The sequence below is a fragment of the Filicampus tigris genome, chromosome 3, assembly GCF_054856515.1.
Source record: "Filicampus tigris isolate MCC_2025a chromosome 3, RoL_Ftig_1.0, whole genome shotgun sequence".
In the NCBI taxonomy this organism is placed as follows: domain Eukaryota; kingdom Metazoa; phylum Chordata; class Actinopteri; order Syngnathiformes; family Syngnathidae; genus Filicampus; species Filicampus tigris.
In genome coordinates this window covers 15,165,343-15,190,097 of record NC_141219.1, presented here as the reverse complement: position 1 = coordinate 15,190,097, position 24,755 = coordinate 15,165,343, and the positions used below count along the sequence as shown (strand labels likewise).

General features: G+C 40.6%; 1 protein-coding gene across 2 annotated transcripts in view; it reads right to left on the bottom strand.

Annotated features, from left to right (window-relative positions):
* mdga1 (MAM domain containing glycosylphosphatidylinositol anchor 1) overlaps positions 1 to 24,755 on the bottom strand; it is a 185,554-nt gene that overhangs the window by 159,308 nt on the left and 1,491 nt on the right. For both annotated transcript variants that reach the window (XM_086025950.1, XM_086025948.1), the window contains one exon: positions 24,143 to 24,232. In XM_086025950.1, the coding sequence (XP_085882076.1) occupies positions 24,143 to 24,209 (67 nt within the window). In that variant the 5' untranslated portion in view covers positions 24,210 to 24,232. The remainder of the gene's footprint in view (positions 1 to 24,142; positions 24,233 to 24,755) is intronic.

The following is a 24,755-nucleotide window of genomic DNA, read 5'->3' as shown; positions in this document are numbered from 1 at the left end:
TCGACCTCCACTCAGGTGGAAAGACTGTGGTCTGCATTTTAATACAAAGGATTCCTGTTCCAAAGAACAGTTTGGAGTCACATTGTTACCTGCATAAAAGTAAAAGTCTACCCATTAAGGAAAATGACATTAAGGTGTTCTGCCAAGGCTGAAGGGGGTTACAATATAAATTATTCACAACAAAAGGCGAGGTACTGCAAACCGGAAAGACGTTTTTGTGAATTGTGCGGCAACACACCCATATCACATTTCCAGTTGGAATGCTCGATAGCACTTTTTTTAGGCCGATACCGGTACGACATTCACTCTTTGAGTACTCACCAATACCAAGTAGCGATACCTCTTCAACTGTTGATATATAAAATTTCATTTAACACAATGACAAAAAACTTGTGAGCAAAGACCCTTCTTTCTGACTTAGAGAATGATTCGCCAATGTATCCATCAGGCCTGGGCACTTTACCCTTTTTTGACGGTCCGACCTCCGTCCACATGTTGGGTACCCTTCCGTCCTCGTCTCTCCGTCCTTATTCATAAACATAATTGTCCTACGACCGCGTCCTTCCTCGTCCTTTTAAAGCGCTTCCATCCTTACATGGGAGGTGTCAATTATTCGCTGTTTTGCACTTTTCGCGGTAGGTCTCAGTCCCTATCGCCCGAAAATTTTCGGGGAGCACTGTATTAGTATATACAGTAGTAGAAACAGCAACAGATTACACATAACCTTAACTTCACCCAGTGAAAAAGTATCACTGTTATATTAATTATATACATTTTGTATGAAATCCTACTCAATTCTTACTTAAGCAGTCTCCACCGTGAGGCAGCTGAATGGATAATAGATGACTTACTCACCAGCCAACCTCCTCATGTGAACTTTCCAGAAATGTTCTGCTTATCTGGGCCAGTTTGTCTCTTTCGCATTGATTAACACGAACAGACCTCAGCTCCTCCGTATCCCAGCCTATAGTGTATGTAAACACAATTCGTCCCCACGATTAACTACAATTCCCCCCCGCCCTCGCAAAACTCTCCACTCTTCGCATTCACCACCATCCTCCTCCTCTGCCGACTTCCTCTCCGCGGCCCACTTCTGCACCCGGGGAATGACAGCGGTGCCTTCAATAATTCACTTTCGCCCCCGAACAGATTGTTTGCATTGCGGGGTGCTACGGGCGGGAATAGAGAAGCAGATGAAGAAAGAATAAAAAGATGAAACAATGAAGAATGAAACGGACGATAGATGGGGATTTTTAATAGTGGATCAAAAGGAAAAGAGATGCAGGATATGGTTGGGGGGTGACAAAGTGGGCCCCATCTGTGTCACCTCATAGCCACTGTTGTCCGAACAGGTGAGATACCGAGAATGGCAGCGTGCCATCCAATTAGACAACACATTGAGAGAAGGCTCCACGGGCACAGGGGGGATCAGGAAGCGATGTGGACAGCCAGCTTGTGATGAGCCAAAGAAGGAGGAGGCCAGCTACCCTTATGCTAAAACGTTGCATTCCGCCCACCGTCACTCCAAACGCATCGCTTGCTGATATCACAAAACATTTGAGTTTAGTAAGAAAGTGTATACAAAATGTAAAGAAGAACATGGATACTTTCTCAAACTTGTACCACCAGAAACAAGAAACGTGGGGAAAAAGTGCAGCATCTAACGCTAAAGCCCCTATTCCAGCGAATGTTGCGTTCATGACTTTTACAGTATTAGCGTACCCACAAAAGTTACAATGACCAATCTGCTCCACCAATGACTGTCAAGAAGTGGTTTACTACCTGAAAAATATTTCCAATTTGCCAATGGAAAAATATCTACTTTAATATGTTTAATATTAATTAATTAATTAATCAATCTATATAAATAAAACGTGGGTTCCTGTCAAGTCGTGTTTCCCTGTCCTTTGTCAACTATGTGGGGCAGCAGAGCAAAGTATTAAAAAAAAAAAAACCATTGAGCTTTTATTACATGTTAAAATGACATTTTCTTGCATGGTAACAGGAATGAAATTTTGCCTGACAACAAGTAGCGACAATGAGGAAAAGAACTTCTCCCAAATTTGGTTGAACCGTAATTCGGTTGTGAATTCTCATAATGAATCGTGTAATGTTAAATAACTGAGTGGTTTAGTACAGTGACATAGCTGATAAAGAACAGCAGACAAAAAGATATTGGTAGTTTACTTAAATTGTTGATCCCCCATCATTTTACAAAACGTGTTAAATTCCTTTAAAATGCCAGGTTTATTTTCAAGTCACTCTTTGTAACTGTTACTGACTCTGTTGTGAACAATTGGTATACAAAATAAGAGTGAACAATGTTTAAAAAGACTTTTTTTTCCCAAACAGAAGTAGCCTCATTCTTTCTTTCATCACACTGACTCATTGCTCATGTTTCTTTTTCATTCGGGGAGTCTCCTGTCAACGTGTCTCGCTGTCTCCAGAGAAGCATTTCTTCTTTTAGCTTCTCCGGATGCCCTTTGCAATGTTGCTCTCACTGCGCCTTTGTCTGCTTTTAATTTGAGCTTTTCGTCCCGCTGAGCACCTTTTCTCCTCGATGTCATAAGATAGATCCCTGTCACTGTAACTGAATGGCACTTTGCTGGCGAAAGGTGGAAAGGTGGTGCAGCGGATAGATACACTCGGCTAGTTTTATTTTTGCACTTCTGATGTAACGCACAAATTTTCCTCTATTTTTTTTGTACCTGTTGATAAAGGTCAGCACAGTACCTATATTGTTGCTTCTCTCTATGCCTTTTTCCTCTTTTATGACTACTTATTACTACTTACCTATTTGCACCCACATTACATACCACATTAGGACAACATGCAGTACGAATGTTTCTGATGGAATGATTTACAGCATAGCCTGTGCGGATCCCCATGGACGTATACCCACAGACAGATTATTTACTTGGCTGTGAAGCATCAGTAAAAATAAAAGCTAAAGTGTTCATGCTGAGCTGGACAACGCGACAAATGAAAATTACAAGTCTGTGCGGTTTCAAAAACGTCCATTGGATATCAACGCTATGGCTTGTATTGATCCAGTGGCGTGGAAACTCAAAAGTGCAACACACACACAAATTTGGAGTTTGACCAAAATATACCTATATAAGTCAAACAGGCCTATCTCACAAGATTTGGGGTATTAGGAAAAAAATTAAAATCCGGAATTGTGCTGAAGTTATTACAATTTAAGAAAGTTCCTGACTTTTCATTACAATATGACCACAACTGATTGGCTACATTCACCATAATCAAATACAAGTATTGAATGATGTTTAAGGAAATAGTATGTAGCTGATCATTCAAATCACCAGAGAATCTTACTGTGCTAAAAGCAACCAGTATCACTGTTTAAACTGTTCCGCTTCTAGTACCAGAACCCTTATTTACTGTGGTTAACCTATCGTTACACTGGCATGAAGAATTATTCAATTGTTTGCTAAAACTTGCCTGCAGGGGTAATAAAGGTTTTATGATTGTGACAGTTCGAGCCTGTAATAATAAAAAAAAAACAAAAAAAAAGCACCCTGCATTTTGTCATAGAAAAAAAGGCAATCAGCCACACAGAATGGATTGTTACCATGTAGCTTTCACTGTATATGTAAGTGTAAAATCCGAGATAAATTTCAGTGATGGAAAATTCACATCCAGTGACACGTTCACATTCCTGCAAACATCCGCAGACTGATTCAATGCAAATGCTTTGACAAACAACAAGACAGGGTCATCTTATGTTTGGCAATTTAATCTACCCTTAAACATGCAAGAGTTGATGAACATTTACTAAAATGCCCTTATTTGGTTAGGCTAGCTGATCGTGAGCAAAGAACCAGGATGAGCAAAAATTGTGTCATGGCCTTCCAATTCAGAGGATGAGTGGGAATTACACCGGCAAACTCAACAACCACTCAAAAGATTCCATCCAATTGGAGCAAAAGTGACCAATTTCATTCAGTTTTCATGAACAAACCAAGGGCCAAATTCACAAAAGGATTGTGTGGCTTTTGCATGGCGCCAACCGGTAAAAATGGAGCAAACATTGGCAGCATTTAATTCACAAACTGTGCTGCCAAACAGATGTCCACCAGTGTTGTTTGCGTGTATTTAATATGCATGTATTATATAGAAATTTCCCACCTTCTATCCATATGAGACTCATTGATGACGTCAAATTCACTAACACAAGCTAATGGCCACACGCTGTTTGAGTGAGGCAAAAAGAGCTGCTGTAAACTTGACGCTTCTCTGTGAATTTTGGAAAACCAAACAATTGCCACCGTATTTTGGATTTTATGGGCATTATAAGGTCTTTGCTCACTACATCTTAATGTCGCTGAATGAGGATCATGATTATGTCCATAGACCCCAAAATATTGAGGCGATCCTTTTGATACTTGCAGAGATTTGCAGTGTGTGGATCTGAGTAGAGATGTGCATGTGAATTTTGGTGACAGTTTTCTGATGGTCGCGTTCGCACCTTCTTGATCAGGCCCCCCAAGCATCACATTCTGAAAATGTCATTTTCCTAACTGCCATTGTTCTAGTTTACACGGTGTTCATGGTGCAAAGGCAGCAGTTATACTTTGCCATGTGTGGCTTACTGCAACCAGGAGGAAATCAGGGGAAACCTGCACTCAGCTGTCAAACCTTGTGGGCATGTTTGCCCTGGTATATCATTAGCGCAATATTCTCCTTGAATAGGATGTTAACATGGAGCAAACTGCCGGTGCAAATGAAGTGCAATTGAAGGTGCTATTAGCGGCCGCAGTTCTTTCTTTGTGCCCTAAAAGTGTGAACTACTAGTCAGGGGCGGAGCCATGGGTGAGTGATTGACAGACTGCCCACCCAGTGAGATTCATGAAAAAAATATATACTTTTAAATTTTGTGTGAATTACAATTAAATTGTTTTAAAATTTGTGTTTCGTTGGGATTTTTTTATTTTATTGAATATTTATAGTGGCATAATTGGTTGTCCAAGCAAGATCTGAACTTGATATTATTCAGTTTGTCACTGGGACAGGGGGATTGTGCTCAGTGGGAGAAATATTCAGGCCCATCGTGATTTTTCCAGGCCCACCCATTAGCCACGTTCCGGCTCCGCCCCTGCTACTAGCCACTTGCACATATAGTGGCTGGGGCATTTATTGGTACTAGCTGTTAAATAAGCCTCAAGAATGCTACCATTACAATCAATATCTAGTGAAAGTGGAATTCAAAACTAATTCAGAAAAATATCCCATTATGGAACAAAGTAAAATAAACTGCATGAAACAAATACGTGCACAAATCCATGTTGGAAAAAAAATGCCCCCTACTGGCCACTCTATAGTCTGCCTTGTTTTTGTTTTGATTGCACTGGTTCGACCACTCTTCCTCATTATTTAACTTTCCCACCCACCCTTATTTGGCCGGCTGCTTGCTGTTGTTGCCTCGCTTGTTTCCCCGTGTCAGCCCTCCAGCTTCTGCTTCCCAATTGCTGTCTGCAGATTTCAGCCACAATTGGGCCCCTCATCCTATATACGAACTAAGTGGAGAGGTGGGTGGATGCTCGCCGCTGAATCAATCGGCGGATGATGGCGAGGACCTGACAGCGAGGAGAGAGATAGCGGCTGTGGAAAAAAGTAAATGTTGCCAAAGACAGAGGAGGAATCATACTGAGAAGGCTTGACAAAGATGAAAATGGACGACATTTATCTGCAAATGTTACATAAAAAGAGAAAGTGGATTGTAGAGAAGGAGTTTAAAGAGGACAGAGATGATGGGGAGCTGTTTGTTAAGGGTTCATGCACCAAATTCAAGCACTCTTCACCAAAAGTGAACCCTGTAAACTAGGTTGTACTAGTCAAAATTCTGACAAACAATTGCGGGGAAAGCACTTCTAAATTCGCAAGAAAATGTCAGAGTTCAGCGTTTATGGCGTAAGTCAAGACCTCATTTCAGTGAGTATCAAAAGATTGTTTTTCTCTGTGTCTTTTTGGAACATTTAATCCAAAACAAGGTGCAGGCTCCAGCGCCAACAAACATGAGATATGTGGATGATCGCATTAAAAGAATGGAAAATGGAATGCTGGTTTTCAAATAGTAGAGGAAGGAATCAAAAGGAAATGGTGCATGTCTTGTTAGTTGCAAGTTCAAGCAACAAGTCCAGCAAATGGCTTAGTGGTGAACGGTTGGTTTTCCTTCTTCCCCAATATGTATTTTATATGTAATACAGAGTAATGATTTGCTTAATTTGTATAAAAAAAATAACCCTTAGCCTTAAATGTTATCTTTTTTTAATTATTTGTTTTTGACTCTTCTTCTTCTCTTCCTGCCCGCGCTTCCTGTTGCCAAGAAAACAGCATGAGATGATTATAAGGCTTGTAGGCGTGTATCACCCAAATTCTACCCATCAACAAGTGAAGAAGTGTGTATTTAGACCTTGAAAAGCCTTTTCAAATTATTCTATCCAAAATTCAAGCCAACCTTAAAACATCCAAAATAAAATTTCAAAACGTTCAAGCACCTCAAGCACCAATTGTAAGCCTCTTTCTTGACATGTAAAAATTGTCCTAGTTGGGTAACCTTAAAAACGCAGGGTGAGAAGATAAACTTCGCTGAACTGAAACATTGCAAACAAACACCATCTCAATGTGAGTGAGATGTGAGATGCATGGGAATGAAAAAAAGGATGGCAAAGTGTCTCAAAGATTTTCTTTTTCACTAAAAGCGTCATGGGTGAGGAAAGGGTGTGCAGCGGAGAGAAAGTGAGAAAGGCTGAATTATTGAGACCAGACGTGTGTCGGCACATGAGGTACATTCACAGCGATGATGCCTCCCTGCTGTCACTAAGTTTAGACGGAGCCAGGAGCACATTGTGGCTGTGTTTTCTTGCCCACATGTATGGTTTTAACAAGCTACCGCTGTGCACTTTTAAAGTCACCGTTGGTGAAAATGGACAGGGGCCCCGACCACTGAGGTAAATGAACGCCACCCCCCCCCCCAAAAAAAAAACAACAGTGGTTGGGGTGACTTTCTGTCTGGCCTATCAGGGGTTGCCACAGCAAGTCACTCACTTAAATTGTTTGGCACACGTTTTACGTCAGATGCCCTTCTTGATGGGCCATGTATCAGTAGATGAGTATGGCCCCACTGACCGGAAATCGAACCACGACACTACCAGCGGCAGCAAAAGAACAAAACAATACTATTTCTTATTGTGCAATGTGCTACTTTTGATTCTATTTTGTCTTACAGCATGTTACAGTGCCGATGATGTGTCATATTCCAAACCGCTTATCCTACACAGGATCGCGGGGAGGTGCTGGAGCCTATCCCAGCCGTCAACAGGCGAAGGCAGACTACACCCCGAATTGGTCGCCAGCCAGTCGCAGGGCACACACAGACACCGCCAATGAGCGGGAATCGATGTGTCGATGATGTAACACAATTAATTTGTGCTTATCTCTCATGGAGAGGTTCTAACTGCCTTAAAGTAGGGTTGGGTCAATAGGTGGGAAAAAACATTTATATTGAAATTGAAATGAATAAAAACGATTAGTTATTGATTTCCAAATTTGGCATTTATTCACCTACCAAAAATCAACAAAACAATCACCATAGCCTCATGCCCATCCATCCGTTAATCACTTTATTCTTGAACACTCTATTCCTTTTGTCAAGTACAAAATGACCTTGTTAACATCATGGGAAATTCAAGCCTCATGCAATTTCATTCTGCTGCAGCCACAACTTTGCTGCATTGCATCGTTGCACACATTCAAAAAGGTGGAGGGATCTGTGGATGGGTGCAGTGATGTGGGGGGGGGGTGATACAGGGGTGACATGTTTGTTTTTTTGTTTTTTTGCCATACTACAATAAAGTGTAATTTCACATCCACTACAGTAGATGGCAGAGTCACACTCATTTTTCTTGTTAATTTCAAGTGAATTAATACATTTCAAACGGTTTCTGTATTGACTAAAAGACAATGTAAATTAAGTTATTCTTTGTTGGAAGTTGATCGATATTTTGTTCTTTTCACTTTTTGTTGTGTTTTTTCTTTTAATGTTAATAAGGATACAGTGTTATGCAGATATGTACTTATAAGTTATGTACTTTTTTAGAATTTCTTATAGATTAGATGAATTATATTATTTATAGTCGCGGCAGAGAGTTTGAGGGGGGGCAAAATGTTTTCTTGTTCCTAGGAGGGGCATGACAGAAAATAATTGAGAAGCACTGGCCTAAGTGCAATTTTTATTAACAAAACCTGAGTGTTATATTTACATATTATTGGAACAGGCCTTGGTGAGTGACCGCCGCCCCTCAAAAATAAAGTCCAATTAGTTGCGGATAAAAAGATGAGAAGAACAACTGACAAATTCTTGAACGTTAAGTGAATGTACAAAAGTCATAGCCAACACTCTAAAGAGCACTTCAAGCACCAATACTTTTGTGCAAATCTTGTGGAATTGTGACTCATATTCATTCACCAGTCAATATTATCAAAAAAGACAGGCATTCCTTTTTCTTTAAAAAAAAAAAAAAAAAAAAAGGAGGTAACCAAGAAAACGGCGGTGTTGAATGCAATGCAGTGGAAAAACTGCACCTAACTTAGAAAAAAGGACGCACTAGTGCACTAGTACCATGTACTACCACACACACACACACACACCGCCGTTCGGTGTATTGAACATTTTTCTTCTATTATGTTTTTAGAATCATGAGCAAAATCGAAATCACGATTTTAATTGTGCAGCCCTATCTTATAGTGAGACGTGTGGGGTACATCCATCTGTCGATCCATCTATTTTCTATTGCGCGAGTCCTCATTAGGGTCTCAGATGAGCCTCGCCAAGATTCTGCACCCTGGACTGGTTGCTAGCCGATCACAGTACAGATATAAACAACGATTCCGGGAATGATAAACTGGTGGCCCGCGGTATACAGAATAAAGAAGTCACTGGCAGATTTTTAATGTGATTAATTTATCATGAAATAAGGAGGGAAAGGGCCGCACCTGGCCGTGAAACACGACTGTCATTCAACAGTCCAATTAGTTTGGAATACAAAGATGGGAGTTTTTTTTTTTTTTTATAGACAAGGCTGTAAATTAAAAAAAAAAAAAAAAAAAAAGAAGTCATGCACTGTCCAATTACTGCTGGACCTGTGTAATTCGGTCAGCACAGAATGGTGGCATCAATCTGAGGTGAGCGAGGAGGAGAAGACAAGACAAAGCCGAGGAGGAGACTGAACGTGAAGGACGTGAAGAAGAGCGAGAGTGACAGCGGGAAAGACGTGCGGGAGGAGGCGGGAGCTCTGATGTGAATCGTGTTCGCACCGCTGTTCACAAGCATCCTGTCATCTTCATGAATAAGTCACATGCCAAATGCTCCCCGCCCTCGCCGCTCCATGCACGCCACCCACAACACACACACAAGCTACAAGAGTAAAGTCTATGAAATAATTGGAATAGAAATAGTCCATCCCTGTGTCAAACTGTCGTTTGATGTCAAACATCATCAAACTCTTTATTTACTGTACTGGCAACTATAAAGGGGTGATATTGTGGAAAATGAACATTTGAATTGCTTGTGTCTTTGACGTGCCTGCCTACGCCACCCACCTATTTCTGAAAATGTGTCTGTGAGTGAGACGTTCTACCCCAAGGTCAGGTAACAACAATGTTCATTTGCATATAAACCACTCCCCTACACTGAGTTTCTCCACCCATGACTGGCTCGCGCGAGGCTGGGTGAAGATCCAGAGCCACTTTCAAGCGCCACTGTCTGAAACACTATCAGACAAAAACACCCACAAGCTCTGCTACTATAAGGATTACATTGTCCAAAACACAATGTCATAGCCTAAAGGTAAGCAGAGCTGCATTCCCAATTCCCTTAGCCAACAGCATTCGCTTCTGATGAGCAGCTCATGCTTGATTGCTTGGTGAAGTTGATGGTACGGTGGGGGTGGGGGGTATTTGTGTTTGGCCATGTGTCCGCTGCCTGCGCCGCATATACTGATCTGCACACTAAGTGGCAAAAGTAATTAGGTTGCTTGATGTTGAAGTGCTTTCTCCACAAGGGATAATATAATCCATGCTGTTTTGTGGGGGCTCTCACTTCCCAGATGCTTTACTTTTAGATTTGCGGCTACCCAGAGCCCCGACTTCATCATTGTCATAGTAACTAAATCTGCATAATCGTCATTGGCCCATCAGTATGCAGGGTGGCATGAGAATCTACCAGTGCCACCCCCTCAAAACAGGCCGGTCGCTAGGTCAGTAAAAGGTACTATTATTCTTGATCAATGCAGTCACAGGCATGTTATTATAGTACCTGGGAACTGTTTTAAAGTGAGTGGGGGTGGAGGGGGGTTGCCTCATACAGTAAATGTAAAATGGAATAAAATAAAATGCATAATATAATTACCCGTGCTACTATTTTAACTACCAAAGGGGCTCAGTAGTAAAGCTAATTTTGGCCTCACAATTTGGAAGGCAGGAAGTCACCCTGGCTGTTCTTATCTAATGATTTATAGCAACTAATTAAAGCTTAATGCATGCATTAATAACAAATGTGCAAACCTTTTAATACGTATTCTCTCCCTAGTAGCTGTCCACAAGCTATACCCAGAGACACAAGCAAATAAAAACCTTCTCAAGCTGAATCAGTGACTCACTGTACTGTATAACCATCAATTATATCCCAAAACGTGTTTGCGTGAGTTACTGACGCAACTAAGTTGAGAGCAAGCTGAGATAATAAACTAGAAAGTTCATCAAAAGGTGAAAATGCAGGGAGTGTTGTTTGAACCCAACATCATCACCACTGTATAAAATGTTGGTCGCAACCAAGATGGAAAGAAGAAGGGTAACAAAAGAAGAATAGCAAAAGTCATAACTATTCTGTTGGCACTACAATGCAAAAGGGAGATCAAACTTCGACTTCTGATTTCCTCCGGAAAGATGAATATACACTTCAATACGTATACCATACAGTACGTATTCATACATGCTGTCAGTGTAACTTTGCTTCACTTAAAAGAGTTCTAAAGTCAAACATGTTTGTTGAATAGCATCAACATTGTTAACCAGAAACTCTTCCTAAAACCTTACATTGCGCAGTATTCATGCATTCCATACATAACTCACCTTGTTAAAAACGAGCTCCTGGCACTAGTTAGACATGCACTTGGTGTCTCATGATGAAGTTAAGAAAACAGTGATAACTTTCTCAATTGGAGCGTCTTATTTGCTCTTCTTTTCATGACGTCCAGTTCCGATAAAACCGCTATGATGGTAACATCCATGCTCATCTGCATGCAGGCTGCCAGAGTTATGCACGCCAAGAACCAACAATTTGGAATTTGATTGTATTTTCATGGAAATTACACAAAACCTCGTCGGCGTACGCAGTGAGGACTCAGCAAGTTCAGCAAGTATCAAGCAGCAAAGAACTGTGTCCAAGTGTTATTTTTTACCTTTCTTAGCATTAAGACTCCAGATTCACCATTATGAATTGTTACTTGTTATCAAAATTAAAGTTTACTGTTTTGTTGTGTTTGTTTTAAACTGGTTTACTTCTTTCTACACAAAGTGTGAATACAAGAGACTCATTAAAAAGGAAAATGACCTTCACACAATTGTTTTATCTACCCCGGTAAATTGGAATTGCCATTAAGATATTTTTGCACTTGTATGACTGTTTATAATATTTATTTAAAATGTCCCTGGACTTTTACAGTGGTGACAGTTTTACCCAGTGGAAAAAAAGGTCAACCAATATCCCGGAGCAAATTATGTTTGAGGTTCTTGAAATGCAGGATCCTTGACAACCACAATGTATCCTAATGAAAAGCTGAGTTTTTACAATTCAACATACAAATAGATTAAAGCACTAAAAACAAAAACTCCAGTTTGCATTACATGCGAACTGCAGAGTATTTTTAAAACCGTTGAAAGGTAGGATTTTACAGATGGAGAGCCATTTGTAAGGATAATTAAGGACTTCACTTTGGAAAATTGAATTCAAGGACACCCAGGACACCCTGCAATCAGCAACATGTTCAATCTGTGGAGAACAGAAGACTGGAACCAACTTTGTGTAATTTCTCTTGGGGAAAAAAATGTCTATTTATAAATGTCGCAAACTAATATAATCCACCATGGATCTTGAATAACTTTGGCTGCAAAGCTGTAGGATTGTAGATGTTACTTAAGCTCATATTGAGATGAATTTATAGTAAATCAAGTACTATAAAAAAGCGTATTCCAGTTGAATATCTGTTTTGTATCCCCCTATGTCCCTGGTCACTTGAATGGAAGGCAGCGCCTGCTATATTTGCTTCCTAAGAAGATATACTCTTGCAGCCCACTGCCTACCTTTAACTGTTACCTGGTGCCCACCTCAGGCTACCGCTGGTGGATGAGGTGATAAATCACACCTCCCAAGACGTCACCTAAATGCTCTTATCCTTTAACCCAGGGTAGCAAGGCTAGTGTAAACCATGGTCAACATATCACTTTGGCCATAGTCCTCTGGCTCTGCGGCTGACCCGCAGGTTAATAGAAACATTGTCAGGCTTTTATATGCGCTCAGCCATACAGCAAGGAGCGGAGCAGAGCAAAAGGGAAGAACACCAAAGGAAAGGAAAAGGATGACAGCGGCGAACAATGTGCTGAGTAAGCTCCAAAAACAGGCAGCAAGCCATCGCACAGCTTGTACCCACAAAAACATCTTTGGAGTAAACAGCTTTATTTAAGCACCCTGCGAAAAGACAACATTTTAAACAGGATGGGGACTGACGGATGCGTGAGGAGGGACCACAATGAGACAGGGGCAAAGATAAATCAAGGTGGTGTCTAATGCGCTCCCATCCCCACCTGATGAATGAAATCATTTAGACTTAAATAAAATAAATAAAACACAAAATTGCTTTGGCTAACTAGAATCTTCCCTCCCATCAGTTTTCTTCTTGTTTCAAACCTGGTGTTTTAGCACTTTGAGTATACATTACAACAGATGAGATCTAACCTTGGGGAAGTAGTCAGCCCATTTAGTAGAATCATTTCATAGGATTTTGTAGAAAATTACACTCTATGTTTTTCTCAACAAGGAGATAACAGAAATCGCAATAATGCATCTCAGCGACAAGCTATCAGCACCATAGAACCTATATTAGCTGTGCGGGCAAATGTCTTGCAAATTTGCAATGCCCCTGTTGATATTGTTGATTGTTTGAATGATTAACAGTTGATTGGTTTTGTGCCTTGTGGGTGAATAAAGTATTTCTTTCTATCTATCTATCATCTATCCATCTAGCTATCTAGCTAGCTAGAAGCTAGATAGCTATATAGATAACAGGCAACTCGCTATATAGATAACAGGCTGAAGATAGATCATAAAGGTGACACAAGATGCCCCAGTGCCTCAAACATCTCATTCTTACAAGTGTGAAAAATAAGTTAACAGTTGAACAGTCATTCATTCACCCCCTCAATTTTTCATCTTGTTTCAACACTTTTTTGAAGTACTTCCTGACAAGAGAGATGCATTGGCCTAACACTGCACTATATGCGGTCGTTAAAGTGTTTTTTTAACTAAAATTTAGTTAGACCTTTGAAAAAAGTATACACAGAAATGGTAGAAATAGAAATAAATGTGTTCAATGGTCAATGCTGGCATCATAAAACTAACAGGCAAAAATATTTAAACATTTTAACATTTATATTTTTATAACATTTAAATATGTCATTTAAGTGTGAAAAGAAGTTGACCACTGACTAACCCTTTTAAAGACGTAGAATTAATAAAACAGTCAGTTTTAATCTTGATGACGTTTATAACATGGAGATATTAGATGCAGCCTTACACATCCAATTCCTATCCATCCATTGATTATCTAAAAGCAGTTGTTCTGATTAAGGTCACAGGTGAGCTGGAGCCTGAGTCAGCTGACTCTGTCCAAGGGGTTCGCAGAGGACTGTTTGCCAGACAATTGCAAGGCACGTATAGACAAAGACCTATTCACAATCACATTCACACCTATGGGAAATGTAGAATCTTCAATGAACCCAACATGCACGACTTGGGAATGTGGAAGGAAGCCAGAGTATATGGAGAAAACATATGCAAGCATGGGGAGAACATGCAAGCTCCACACAGGAAAGCCGGAGCTGAAAACGGGACCCGAGAATTCTCAACTCTGAGGCTTAACCACTATCACACCGTGTTGCCAAATCTCATTCATATAAGTGAAAAAAAGTTCACCAGTGAATACTCTAACTTGACAACAAGGGGGTGTGTAACTGGGAGTATGTTCAGGTGTAAGGCCACTTTGATCAAAATGAAGACCTCTCATTCATTTTATAATCACTTGAAAATCGAAATGACTCCGTCATATTATTACGGTGTTTTAAGAAATGTAGTGAAAATATTTTTGCTCATACTGCATATAGCTATGTAGTTTGTAGTAGCTGACATTTTTGACATTGAAATGACAGTTTGAAGGAGTAAGTGCCAATTTTAAGGATAAATAAGGCCTTCTTCGTCAACATCTTCAGTCTGCGGGGAATGAAAGATTTTAATCGACGTGAGCAAGTACATTCCCCAACAAATGTCACTGACAGTTCAACCTTGTGTAATTTCTCCAAGAGAAATGTTTGCAATTTTTCCGCCTGTACTTTGTTTCAGCTTCTGAATTTCATATGGACATTTGAGAAAATAGAACAGGCTGCATTTTTACATTTCCAAGGACTTCAACTTAGATATCCACAGAGGGAAATGTCACTTGGCAAGCTCTGACAACATAGATGATATTCAGATAGAGGAAGCAATTTGAAGAAGAATGACTTCGCCGTGTGCTCGCGTGCGCACGTGCGTTAATGTTTGTGCTAGAAAGTATTATGTTGTGGGAGGTAAAGAGCATCATCTCGAGCTTAATGCTCCAGTCTCTTCCTATCGCCTTCTCCCCTTCCTTCCTCTCCTCTCCCTTAGAGCTGCAGATAAATTATAGATGCTTATTAGAAAAGGGCAATATTCAGCATTCCAAACAAACTGAGCGGCGATGGACATGAAATGAGGAAGCAACAAAAAAAAAAGTGCTGATGGTGAGATTGTGAAGAGTTAACTTTGCTGGGAAAGGAAAACCTGGAAAGATTTTTATTTCTAGGTCAACTGCCGAGTAAAGTGCCACAGGAAGGTGTTACTTAAATACTGTATGTTATAGTATAGTACAGTACATCCCAAAAAAATCAATTTTCTTGTTTAGTCTCACTTTGTCTCTTTTCTCCACATTTTATGTTACAGCCATGTTCGCAAATTGAATACATTTCTGTTTTCCCTCAAATTGCTACCCAAAATTAGTAAGGAGTACAAAGTACACATATCTGTTTTCAAATATAAGGAGTAAAAGTAAAAACCAGTCGCAAAGCATCAACTGAAGTCAAGTATAAATAAACAACTTAGGTCTGGTAATAAAATATTTATACTTTGTTACTGTACTGAACATAATGGCCTCCATTTTGGAACTAGACTATAACATAGCAACAACAAACAACAGGTTCAGTCAATGTCCTGTCACAATTACATAATGAAGCATCTTACAGCAGGCTAACGCAGTTGGCATCCCAGTGACGCTAGCAGTTTGCAAATAAATCAATGCTTTGGTGTCCTTGTGAAGAGTGCTGTTTCCCACACTGCCACTCAGTAACACATTTGTTCTACATTAGCATGTGTGTGAATGTGTGCGTGTTGTGTTGAAGGAGGTGAAGAGTCACTTCCTGTGTGAGAGTCTTGAAGTTAGGAGAATCTTCCCTAATCCTTCAGTAAGTTGAGAGTTAGCACTTGTGAGTGTCACTTCATGCGTGTAATGCATGTGGATTATGGTCTATCCACATTAAATGGACAGGAAAAGGGCATAAATGCAATATGAAGGCAGGGAAGTGTGGAGGCAACTGTGTGGAGATTTAAAGTGAAACATTGATTTTTTTTTCATAATTTGAAAAAGTTCCGAAGTGTCTTAATAAATGATTAAACAAAAAAAACATACAGCACACTTATAGGGAAAATTTGCGATTTAGAAAAAAAAAATCACTCAGTCATATTTGTTGAAACTGTCAATCAGTCATGAGTACATTAGTCAAATTGCCTGTGGAAAAAAAAATCACCATCGTGAACCTCGAATATGATTTTAAAGAACCCACCGCGCCTGAGGAACAAAAACTAGAAATAGTGACGGACGAGGTGTCAATCATTTGCCATTCCCTCTTTGGCACAAGCCGAGTGGGCACAACCCTTCAACCTCATGCTGACCTCTTAGCTTGGGTTTCATGACCTTTGCTGAAACTGGTAGAAAATCCACCTCTGAAAAATTGAAAAAAAATGTCCATCCCTTGATTGCTAACAATCAGGCATAAGACTAGCCAACAGCAGCAAAGGGAAAGCATATCGGACAGTTTGATGAAATTATGCAAAATTAGCAACGATTCTGCACGACTGGTATGTTTATCACCTCTTTTAAATTTTTTATTGATTGCAAATTCAAAAAAAGTACAACTTCAAACCGATAACACTTTGTATAATAGTGACACTCCATTACATATAATGCCAACAGTGGCTAACATCAGCTTGTTTACAGCGCACTTCGAGTGGGAGAGGGAACGGTGAAATGAGGCTATATTCAAATCTAGCTAGCAGCTTTAAAAATGCACACACTTCTTTAATATTCACTTGTTTTACAATTTAGGTTGTAAATGTAGGTTAGTGCTTCTGATAATGTTTAGGCTAGCAGAGAAAGCCTCGCTCACCCTGACTATCCACCACTGCGAGAACCACAAACAATCATGGTAGCTAGGTGGCAATGTGTTATATAGTCCTGTTGTGTTGACTACAAATATGTTACATATGTCGTATTATTACACAATGTGACTTTGTGACATTATTACATGACAGATGCATAATCAACATGACGCCGCTACAAGAGAAAGTGCGCTTTGATGCTACAATCCCTGCTGAGCCAGCAAACTGTTGCCATGTATGCTGTAAAGAAACCAACGCACACAGGCAATGAACACCTGCATATGTCCGCACGGGCTGACAGAGGCACCCAAAAGGTGCCCCAAGTGAGGACAACGGTAAATGAAGCTCACACTCTGAAATCCATCATACACGCTCACACACTTGGCCTCCCGACGGACGCCGCGGTCGCATCTGCCCGCCGCGGCGAGCGAGAAACAATTACGACGTGAGGAAAGGGACGCCTGCCAACATTTTTTCCTGTCTTTTGCCTTGATTCTTCTCTCCTCCTGGTGATTTGTGATTGTGGTCATGGTAAAAAGATGTCTTCCTACTATATGATAGTCCCATATGGTGCAGCAACCAGAGCATCTGCGGAGGCCTGCCAAATTAATGCAGCCCTGTGTCACTCCAACAATGCTCGTTAGCGATTCATCCTTTTTTTGTCCACGCGCACACACAAACCAAAAGGCTCTCAGAAAAATTATGGACAAAAAGTAACCGAGGCTTGTTTTGACCCACTCTGTGTATGTGTGACACAGCCCAGGAGACTACAACACATTTTTTGTGAGCCACAATGAAAAATAGCTCAACTATGAGCTCAAAACCAGCAATGGCGTAGCAAAGGAGCTGGCCCAAAGCATAAGCCAGCTAAGCAGCTGCTCAGGATCTCAAATGTACCACTACAACACGGTAACCGCGTACAATGACGTAATGCTTTTAGAAAACGAATGTAGCTGACACTGACGCTGTCATAAGTTGTTGCGTATTTGTTGAGGAAGTATTTTGCGCTGTATAACTAGATTGTAGGGGTGGGGGATCGATCCAAATATCGATATTATCAATACCACCAAGCAAGTACTTGGATCCGATTGATACTATTGTCCTGGGATCGATACTTCGCTCCTCCACCAATTTCCTCAAAGCGCCGCTGCTCTGCGCAAATAGCGCCCCCCCCCCCCCCACCCCTCTCTCGCCCAGCGCCTCCTGCTACTCTCTGAGTCTCTGCCTGAGTGAGTGACTCAGGCACACTTTTAGCCGCTCCCTGGCAGAGAGGGCGAGGAGAGTGAGAGCGGCCAGAACCTAAAGCAATGGCAGAGCCAAACAAGAAGCGTGGTGTGGACTGTTTTTTTACAACAACAGAAAAGGACAGTGCCGAGTGTGAATTGTGTAATAAAGTGCTCCGCTATTGTGGTACCACCACGAATTTACACAAACATATGAAAAAAAGTTCATCCTACAGAGAGCAACGAGCTGCAAGCGAAGTTGAGGGAGGAGGGGGGGGGGGGGGAGATCCCCAAGCCAGAACAACCCCGCGGACACAGAAACAACGTATTCTGGCAGAGGCTTTTCAGCCCAAAAACTCTAAAATAGTTGTTGTAGTAGAAGTAATTTATTTTTTCTACTGTTAAAGGTTTTTTACATTGTATTGTTTACACTATTTGAACTACTGACTTTATTTTTCAAAACATTTTGCAATGAGATATATTTTAGTTGTCATGTTGACATTGTTTTTTGTATTTTCATTACATTGCTGCTTTTTTTGGTTTGGCACTCTTGACTTTTGTTCTGAAACAGTTGTTCTAGTAGAAGTATTTAATGTTTTTATACTGTTAAAGTTCGCATTGTAGTTATTTAATAAAAAATAAAACATATATATAGATAGATAGATAGATAGATAGATAGATAGATAGATAGATAGATAGATAGATAGATAGATAGATAGATAGATAGATAGATAGATAGATAGATAGATAGGTAGATAGATAGATAGATAGATAGATATAGATATAAAACATAATACAAATACAATACAATACAAACTCAAGGGGAATCATAACATCCATCCATCCATCCATTATCTGTACCGCTTCTCCTCACAAGGGTCGCGGGGCGTGCTGGAGCCTATCCCAGCTGTCTTTGGGCAGTAGGCGGGGGACACCCTGAACTGGTTGCCAGACATTTCCAAGCAAAAAAGTATCGATATCGTATCTGTATTTACTTGGTATCGGATTGGTATCAAAATTCCCAGTATCACCCACCCCTAGTATATTGAATTTGTTTTCTTAATTTTAACTATGCATGTTTTATTAACGATGTTTGTCTCTGTGTGCCCTGCGATTGGCTGGCAACCAGTTCAGGGTGTCCCCCGCCTACTGCCCAAAGACAGCTGGGATAGGCTCCAGCACGCCCCGCGACCCTTGTGAGGAGAAGCGGCACAGATAATGGATGGATGGATGTTTTATTAACCCTTAAAGTGAGGACAGCCCACCGAGGGGCCCTACGTCATCTGTCAAAACAAATGGCTGATGCACGTCGTCAGCTGAATACATGTGTGAACATGTTATACATCTTTTAAAAGCTGAGTTTCTGGAGATTTGAATGGTGCCCAACATTTTTCAAATGCAATCATATCTGCAGACTGAGTGAGTATTTATGTTAGACAATCGTAATAGCGACTCACCATAACAACGTCACAAATGTACACGAAACGTCCAACGTCATCAAACATGGTCCCATTACGTCGACAAGGGTCCAGTCAAAGTATTCCGGTAAAATAGTGAGTCCATGCCAAGCTTTACATCCATAAAGCCACGGTATCTGCAGCTGCAAACGTTACCAATTTCCATCCAATATCACTATTTTTGATGCATTTGTGATCGTAGCTTCACTTACACACTATTAGCCACGTACACGTCTCAAACAGAAGGTCTAGTCCTTGGCCTTTGATTGACACTTCACTTAAGACAATCTGCAATGGTTTTCCCTTCAAAGAGACCTACAGAAGCCAATGAACGGCCGTGCGTAAAAACGTCACTCCCATTATATATCCTTACGTAGCTTTGGCTAATCACAGCGGAACTGACTGGTGACTGACGCATTGGATAGCCAATAAAATTCCGATACGGGGTGTGTCATACAAATCCTCTTGGGAAAAAAAACCTCGTTGCGTAAACGCCTTTTTTTCGTGCTTCGTTCTACTGCGTTCTGTCCGTAAAAAGACTCTCTGCTATCGTGAAGCCTCCTTTGCTGTTGTTGTTGGGTTTTTTTGCGTGTAATGGCAAAACAACAGCAAAAAAAGAACTACACCATAGTAGCATAAAAAAAAAAAGCATGGCAGTCTTTTTTCCACAAGTATTCACAATGGGTGCACAGGTCACCCAAATGGAAAACATTTGGGGTTCACCTGTACCTTTCCTTAGGAAAACATGTGTAAAATGCTCATTTTTTTGTAGGATTATTGTCAAATTTGAACTGGAACTTGGGGATACCTCAAGCTTTGATCCTGTAGTGTTTTCAAGTCCTAATCAACATTCTAAATTCATTTTCAAGGCAGATTTTGTGAAAAGAAATTAGACGAACATAAGATTCGCCTTTTTTTCTGTTGTCAAACATCCATAGTTCAGTGACAGGAGCACTTGCACAGATTCTGACTGTTTGGGAGAAATTCAAAATGTTATCTTCAAAAAGAGACCAAAACTATGCTGATACTCCAAATGGTTCAAGAACGGCTACAAATTAACTTTGGGTGCACCTTTTTTAGGCGTTTTTGGCAAAAGTTGCCCTCATCTTAATTAAACCGTTTCGAGAAAGAGATGAAAGAGGTAATATTGGCGCCATCTTGTGGCATCTTGGTGCCAAGGAACTACATTGAAGTGATTTCAGAAGTCTCAAGTAGTGCTTTGTTGCCATCTTGTGGCATCTATAGGCAATTATAAACCTTTTTGTGGGGGGGATGCATTAACTCACAGTAGGTATTTCCAATATTCATGGCATGGCTCAGTCCTAATATCAGATTTCACGACTTTAAGTGTGGTACATACATGCACATTTCGAACGGCATAATCGATATTAAAATGTGTTGATTTTGTGTATGTGTGTGTGTGTGTGTGTGTGTGTGTGTGTGTGTGTGTGTGTGTGTGGGGGGGGGTGTGTGTGTGTGTGTGTGGGTGTGGGTGGGTGTGTGTGTGTGTGTGTGCGTGCGTGGGTGTGTGTGTGTGTGTGTGCCTGTGGCGTACTCAAGATGGCCAAATGAATGCACCACACACAACCGACATGTGAGAAGAATCGTGGTGCCAGGTTGCTGGAGATTAAAAAGAGAATAAACTAGGCTAACTGTTAGGTTACCTGATAACTACATTGCGGTTTCAAACTCCTCTCATTTTTATTGTGGTGAATGGCTTGTGAGACACGTTATGCAAACACTCAACACAACCACCTCCATAACAGCTTCAGTTCATTTCCTAATTGTCTATCATCACGGAGTCTGTGGCCTGGCCCAACTCTGTGTTGACCACGCACACAAGGCTTTGCAATCGTAAGTATTGAACACATTTAAAATATACGATTACCTGCCCCGACCATTAACTAACCAGATTGGTGAGAAACAATCCCTAACACACCCGCACCTCAGGATAATCACTCAGGATAATCTTTCAGACACGTCAGAGAATTGGAACTTTGCTAACTTCATGTACCGCTTTATCCGTCCGGATTGATCGTGACTAAATGTTTGAAAGCTTTTTAAATGTTCTTATTATCAGAACAAGAATCATATACATCATCAATCATGTCTGACACAACATAATTATAGTAGCTGTTAGTACGTTATTGAAGTTACTGTCTTGTCCGCCATGATTTCCAAGCAATCTTTTTCAAAACTATTGCATGATGTCAATGTAAGCGCCCTATTATTCTTGTCTGTCCTTGTACAACAGATCTCGAACAGTAATTATGCTGAGGCCCTTCACTACTACATTGATGGTGATATCAGGAGGAGTTCCCAGAGTGGTGAAGTAAGCAGAGGGCTTCTTCTACTTCACGGGTGCATTTGCTTTTCAACAAAGGCCAGATTGTCAGCGTTACCCTGTGATGGCTCATGACAACGGCGGTCTACGCCACCGCGACCAAACAGACCTTGTTTGCGACGGCTGCCACAACGCCTCCAACGTCCCAGTCGGCGTATCCAAGGCGACAGATCGGCTCGTGTGTGTTTGCTTTGAGGCGGAACACATGGCCGGACCGTCGCCTGTCGCTGAGGAAATTGAGCGTGTGTCGTCTGTCCCTTAACCTAACAAACACCCAGCACACCTGTATGACTAATTACAGATGATCTATGGCAGTGATTCTCCAGGTGGGTTCCTTCCAATGTTATGTGAAGAAGTGCTGAATTAAATGTTCAAATGTTGTACAATGTTATAGTGGCTTAAACGCTGTTTTAATCCAGTGATTTGTTAAAGGGAAAATCAACCCAAACATATTTTTTTCAAGATATGTTCCCAGCAGGCTCACTAGTTGAAACACGACATTCCGATTAATATTGCATTTGTGGAATATGAGTTAAGCAGCAAAATCCACCCCTTTTTAGCCATTTTGTCCTTTCTGTCGACTGATAATGACATCATAACTGCTCAGGTAACAACCAATCACGGCTCTGCTTCAGAAAACAGGTCAGCCGTGATTGTTGATTACCTAAACCCTGAGTAGTTGTGATGTCATTTTCAGTCAACAGAAGTGACAAAATGGCCGCCCCCAGAGATGGCTAAAAACGAGTGGATTAACTCTTATTCCGCAAACGCAGTATTCATCAGTATGCCTTGTTTCAACTAGTGGGCTTGCATAGAACATATTCTTGAAAAAAATATGTTTGGGTTAACTTCAGTTTTAAGTAGGCTACAGTTCAGTTGTATTTAACATTTCTCACTCTTATTATCTCCGTATCTCTCTTTCTCTCAGCCCCCACTCAGTCAAGGCAGACAGCCGCCCCGCACTGAGTCTCAGTTTTTCCCCGCCTCCGTCCGTTGCCAAGCATTTATCATGCAGGATTCAGTTCGTCTCAGTTCTGTGAGGAGCACGTCTTTCGATATGTATGTAAAGTGCCCTGAGATAACATATGTAGTGAGTTAACGTTATATAAATAAAACCGATTTGAATTGAATTATCAACGTGAACAAATGTTTTGTAAGGTTTATATTTTACCATTGATTGCTTGGTTTCTGACGGTCACAAAAGCACCCGTAACATGTTGTGTGACTTCTTGTACAAGCATATTAAAGGTCTTAGGAGCCATCGTTTTAGAAGACTATTTCTATTTCCATTATTTCCTCCTTGAAAGTGTGTTTCTAATCACAGAAAAATGGAACATGACCACTACGTCGGATAAGGGGTCACAGGAATATCCATTCCTGGAAACTGTACACTTACATTTATGACGTTTTTTCCTCAGTTGCTTTGTTACTTTTCTCAGATACGAATTGAATTTTTGCAAATGATCCAATTTTCTGCTCTTCCCGACATTATCATGTCTCGTACCACACAATCCTTTGACATTAGTTCATCATATAAGTATTGACGTCATAATATGTCGAGCATATTTCCATACATGGGCATTTGACCTTTTTCCCCAAGCAAATCTTGACTTTTTCTGACAAAGGGAAATGTGTGAAGAGTTGGATGAACTAATGATCAGCCAGTTTTCTGAAATAGCTCATAGCAAATGAAGATAATGATTGTGATGTGGATGTGAATAGTTGGCCCAAAGGAAGTACGAAGACCGCATTGTAATTCTTACAGTGTTGCATGTTCAATTTTCCCCAAGGAGGTTGTCATATGTTCACATGTCTATTTTTTAATTAGTTTCCCCCCCCTTTCCTACTTTAAAAATGAAATGTGACTCTTGCCCATTCTCTTGCAATCAATCTTCCACATACACGAAGGTGTAACTTGCAATTTATTCATTTATTTATTTGACTGTTATGCGTACGAAAGGACACATAGACGTGTCGTTCCGATGGCACTGACACAATCAGTGGCACAAAAATGTACTTTTGAAAGATGTACTAAGGATTTTGAGAAAGAAAACTGCTTTACCCGGGGAACCATGATGTTTTGCTATTTGGACAAACTGTTTTGAGAAATGTACATACTGTTATGCGTATTTCTATTCTGATCTGAGAAATGTACCAAAGTGACTGAAAAAAAGTGTAATATGCTGTTAGTCTCACCCAAAAGCAATCACATTCCACAGCTTCAATTAAAGTTCTCGAAAACAAATGTCTTCTCAATCCAAACTGATGCGGGACGTGTTAACATGCAATACAAATAATTTGTAAAACATGTCATTCTTACCATAAACACCTTGGCTGCGGGCAAGGGGATAGATGCTAGAAAACAACAAAATCCACAAAAGCTCCATGTTCAGCTGTGCTCCGTCATAACCTAAACAAAGGAACACAGAGGACATCCTGTCACTATTAAAAAGCTGAGTGATTGCTGTCACACACACAAAAAAAAATGAAGAACCACTACAGTAAGCCTTTTTGGCCAATTGTTTTTCTCTCCATTCTAAACCTTTAAGCCGTGAAAGTAATATTCCCGAACAAGCTCCCACCGCACGGCCTACAGCATTTCATTCAATTTAAGGGCGGGTAATTCAATCACAAATGGTGGATTATAGGAAGCTTACAAGCAAGGCATGTTAGAGCATCAGAGGCGGTTATGCATTGTATTTGGGAGTACTTTAGCGTGACTGTCCTCCCGTCATTGTGAAGTAGGTCCAGGTCAGTGCTGGAGCTGCACTGTAATCATGGGGGATGTCATGCACTTGATCCGAACACACAGATATTTGCTATAATCACACGGTAAAGAGACTTAAAAACATGAACATTCTCAAAGGACATACCGGTAACCTTTCGTACAGTTGTACAATCTATAGTGGCTCAAAAATGCATTCATTTTTGTC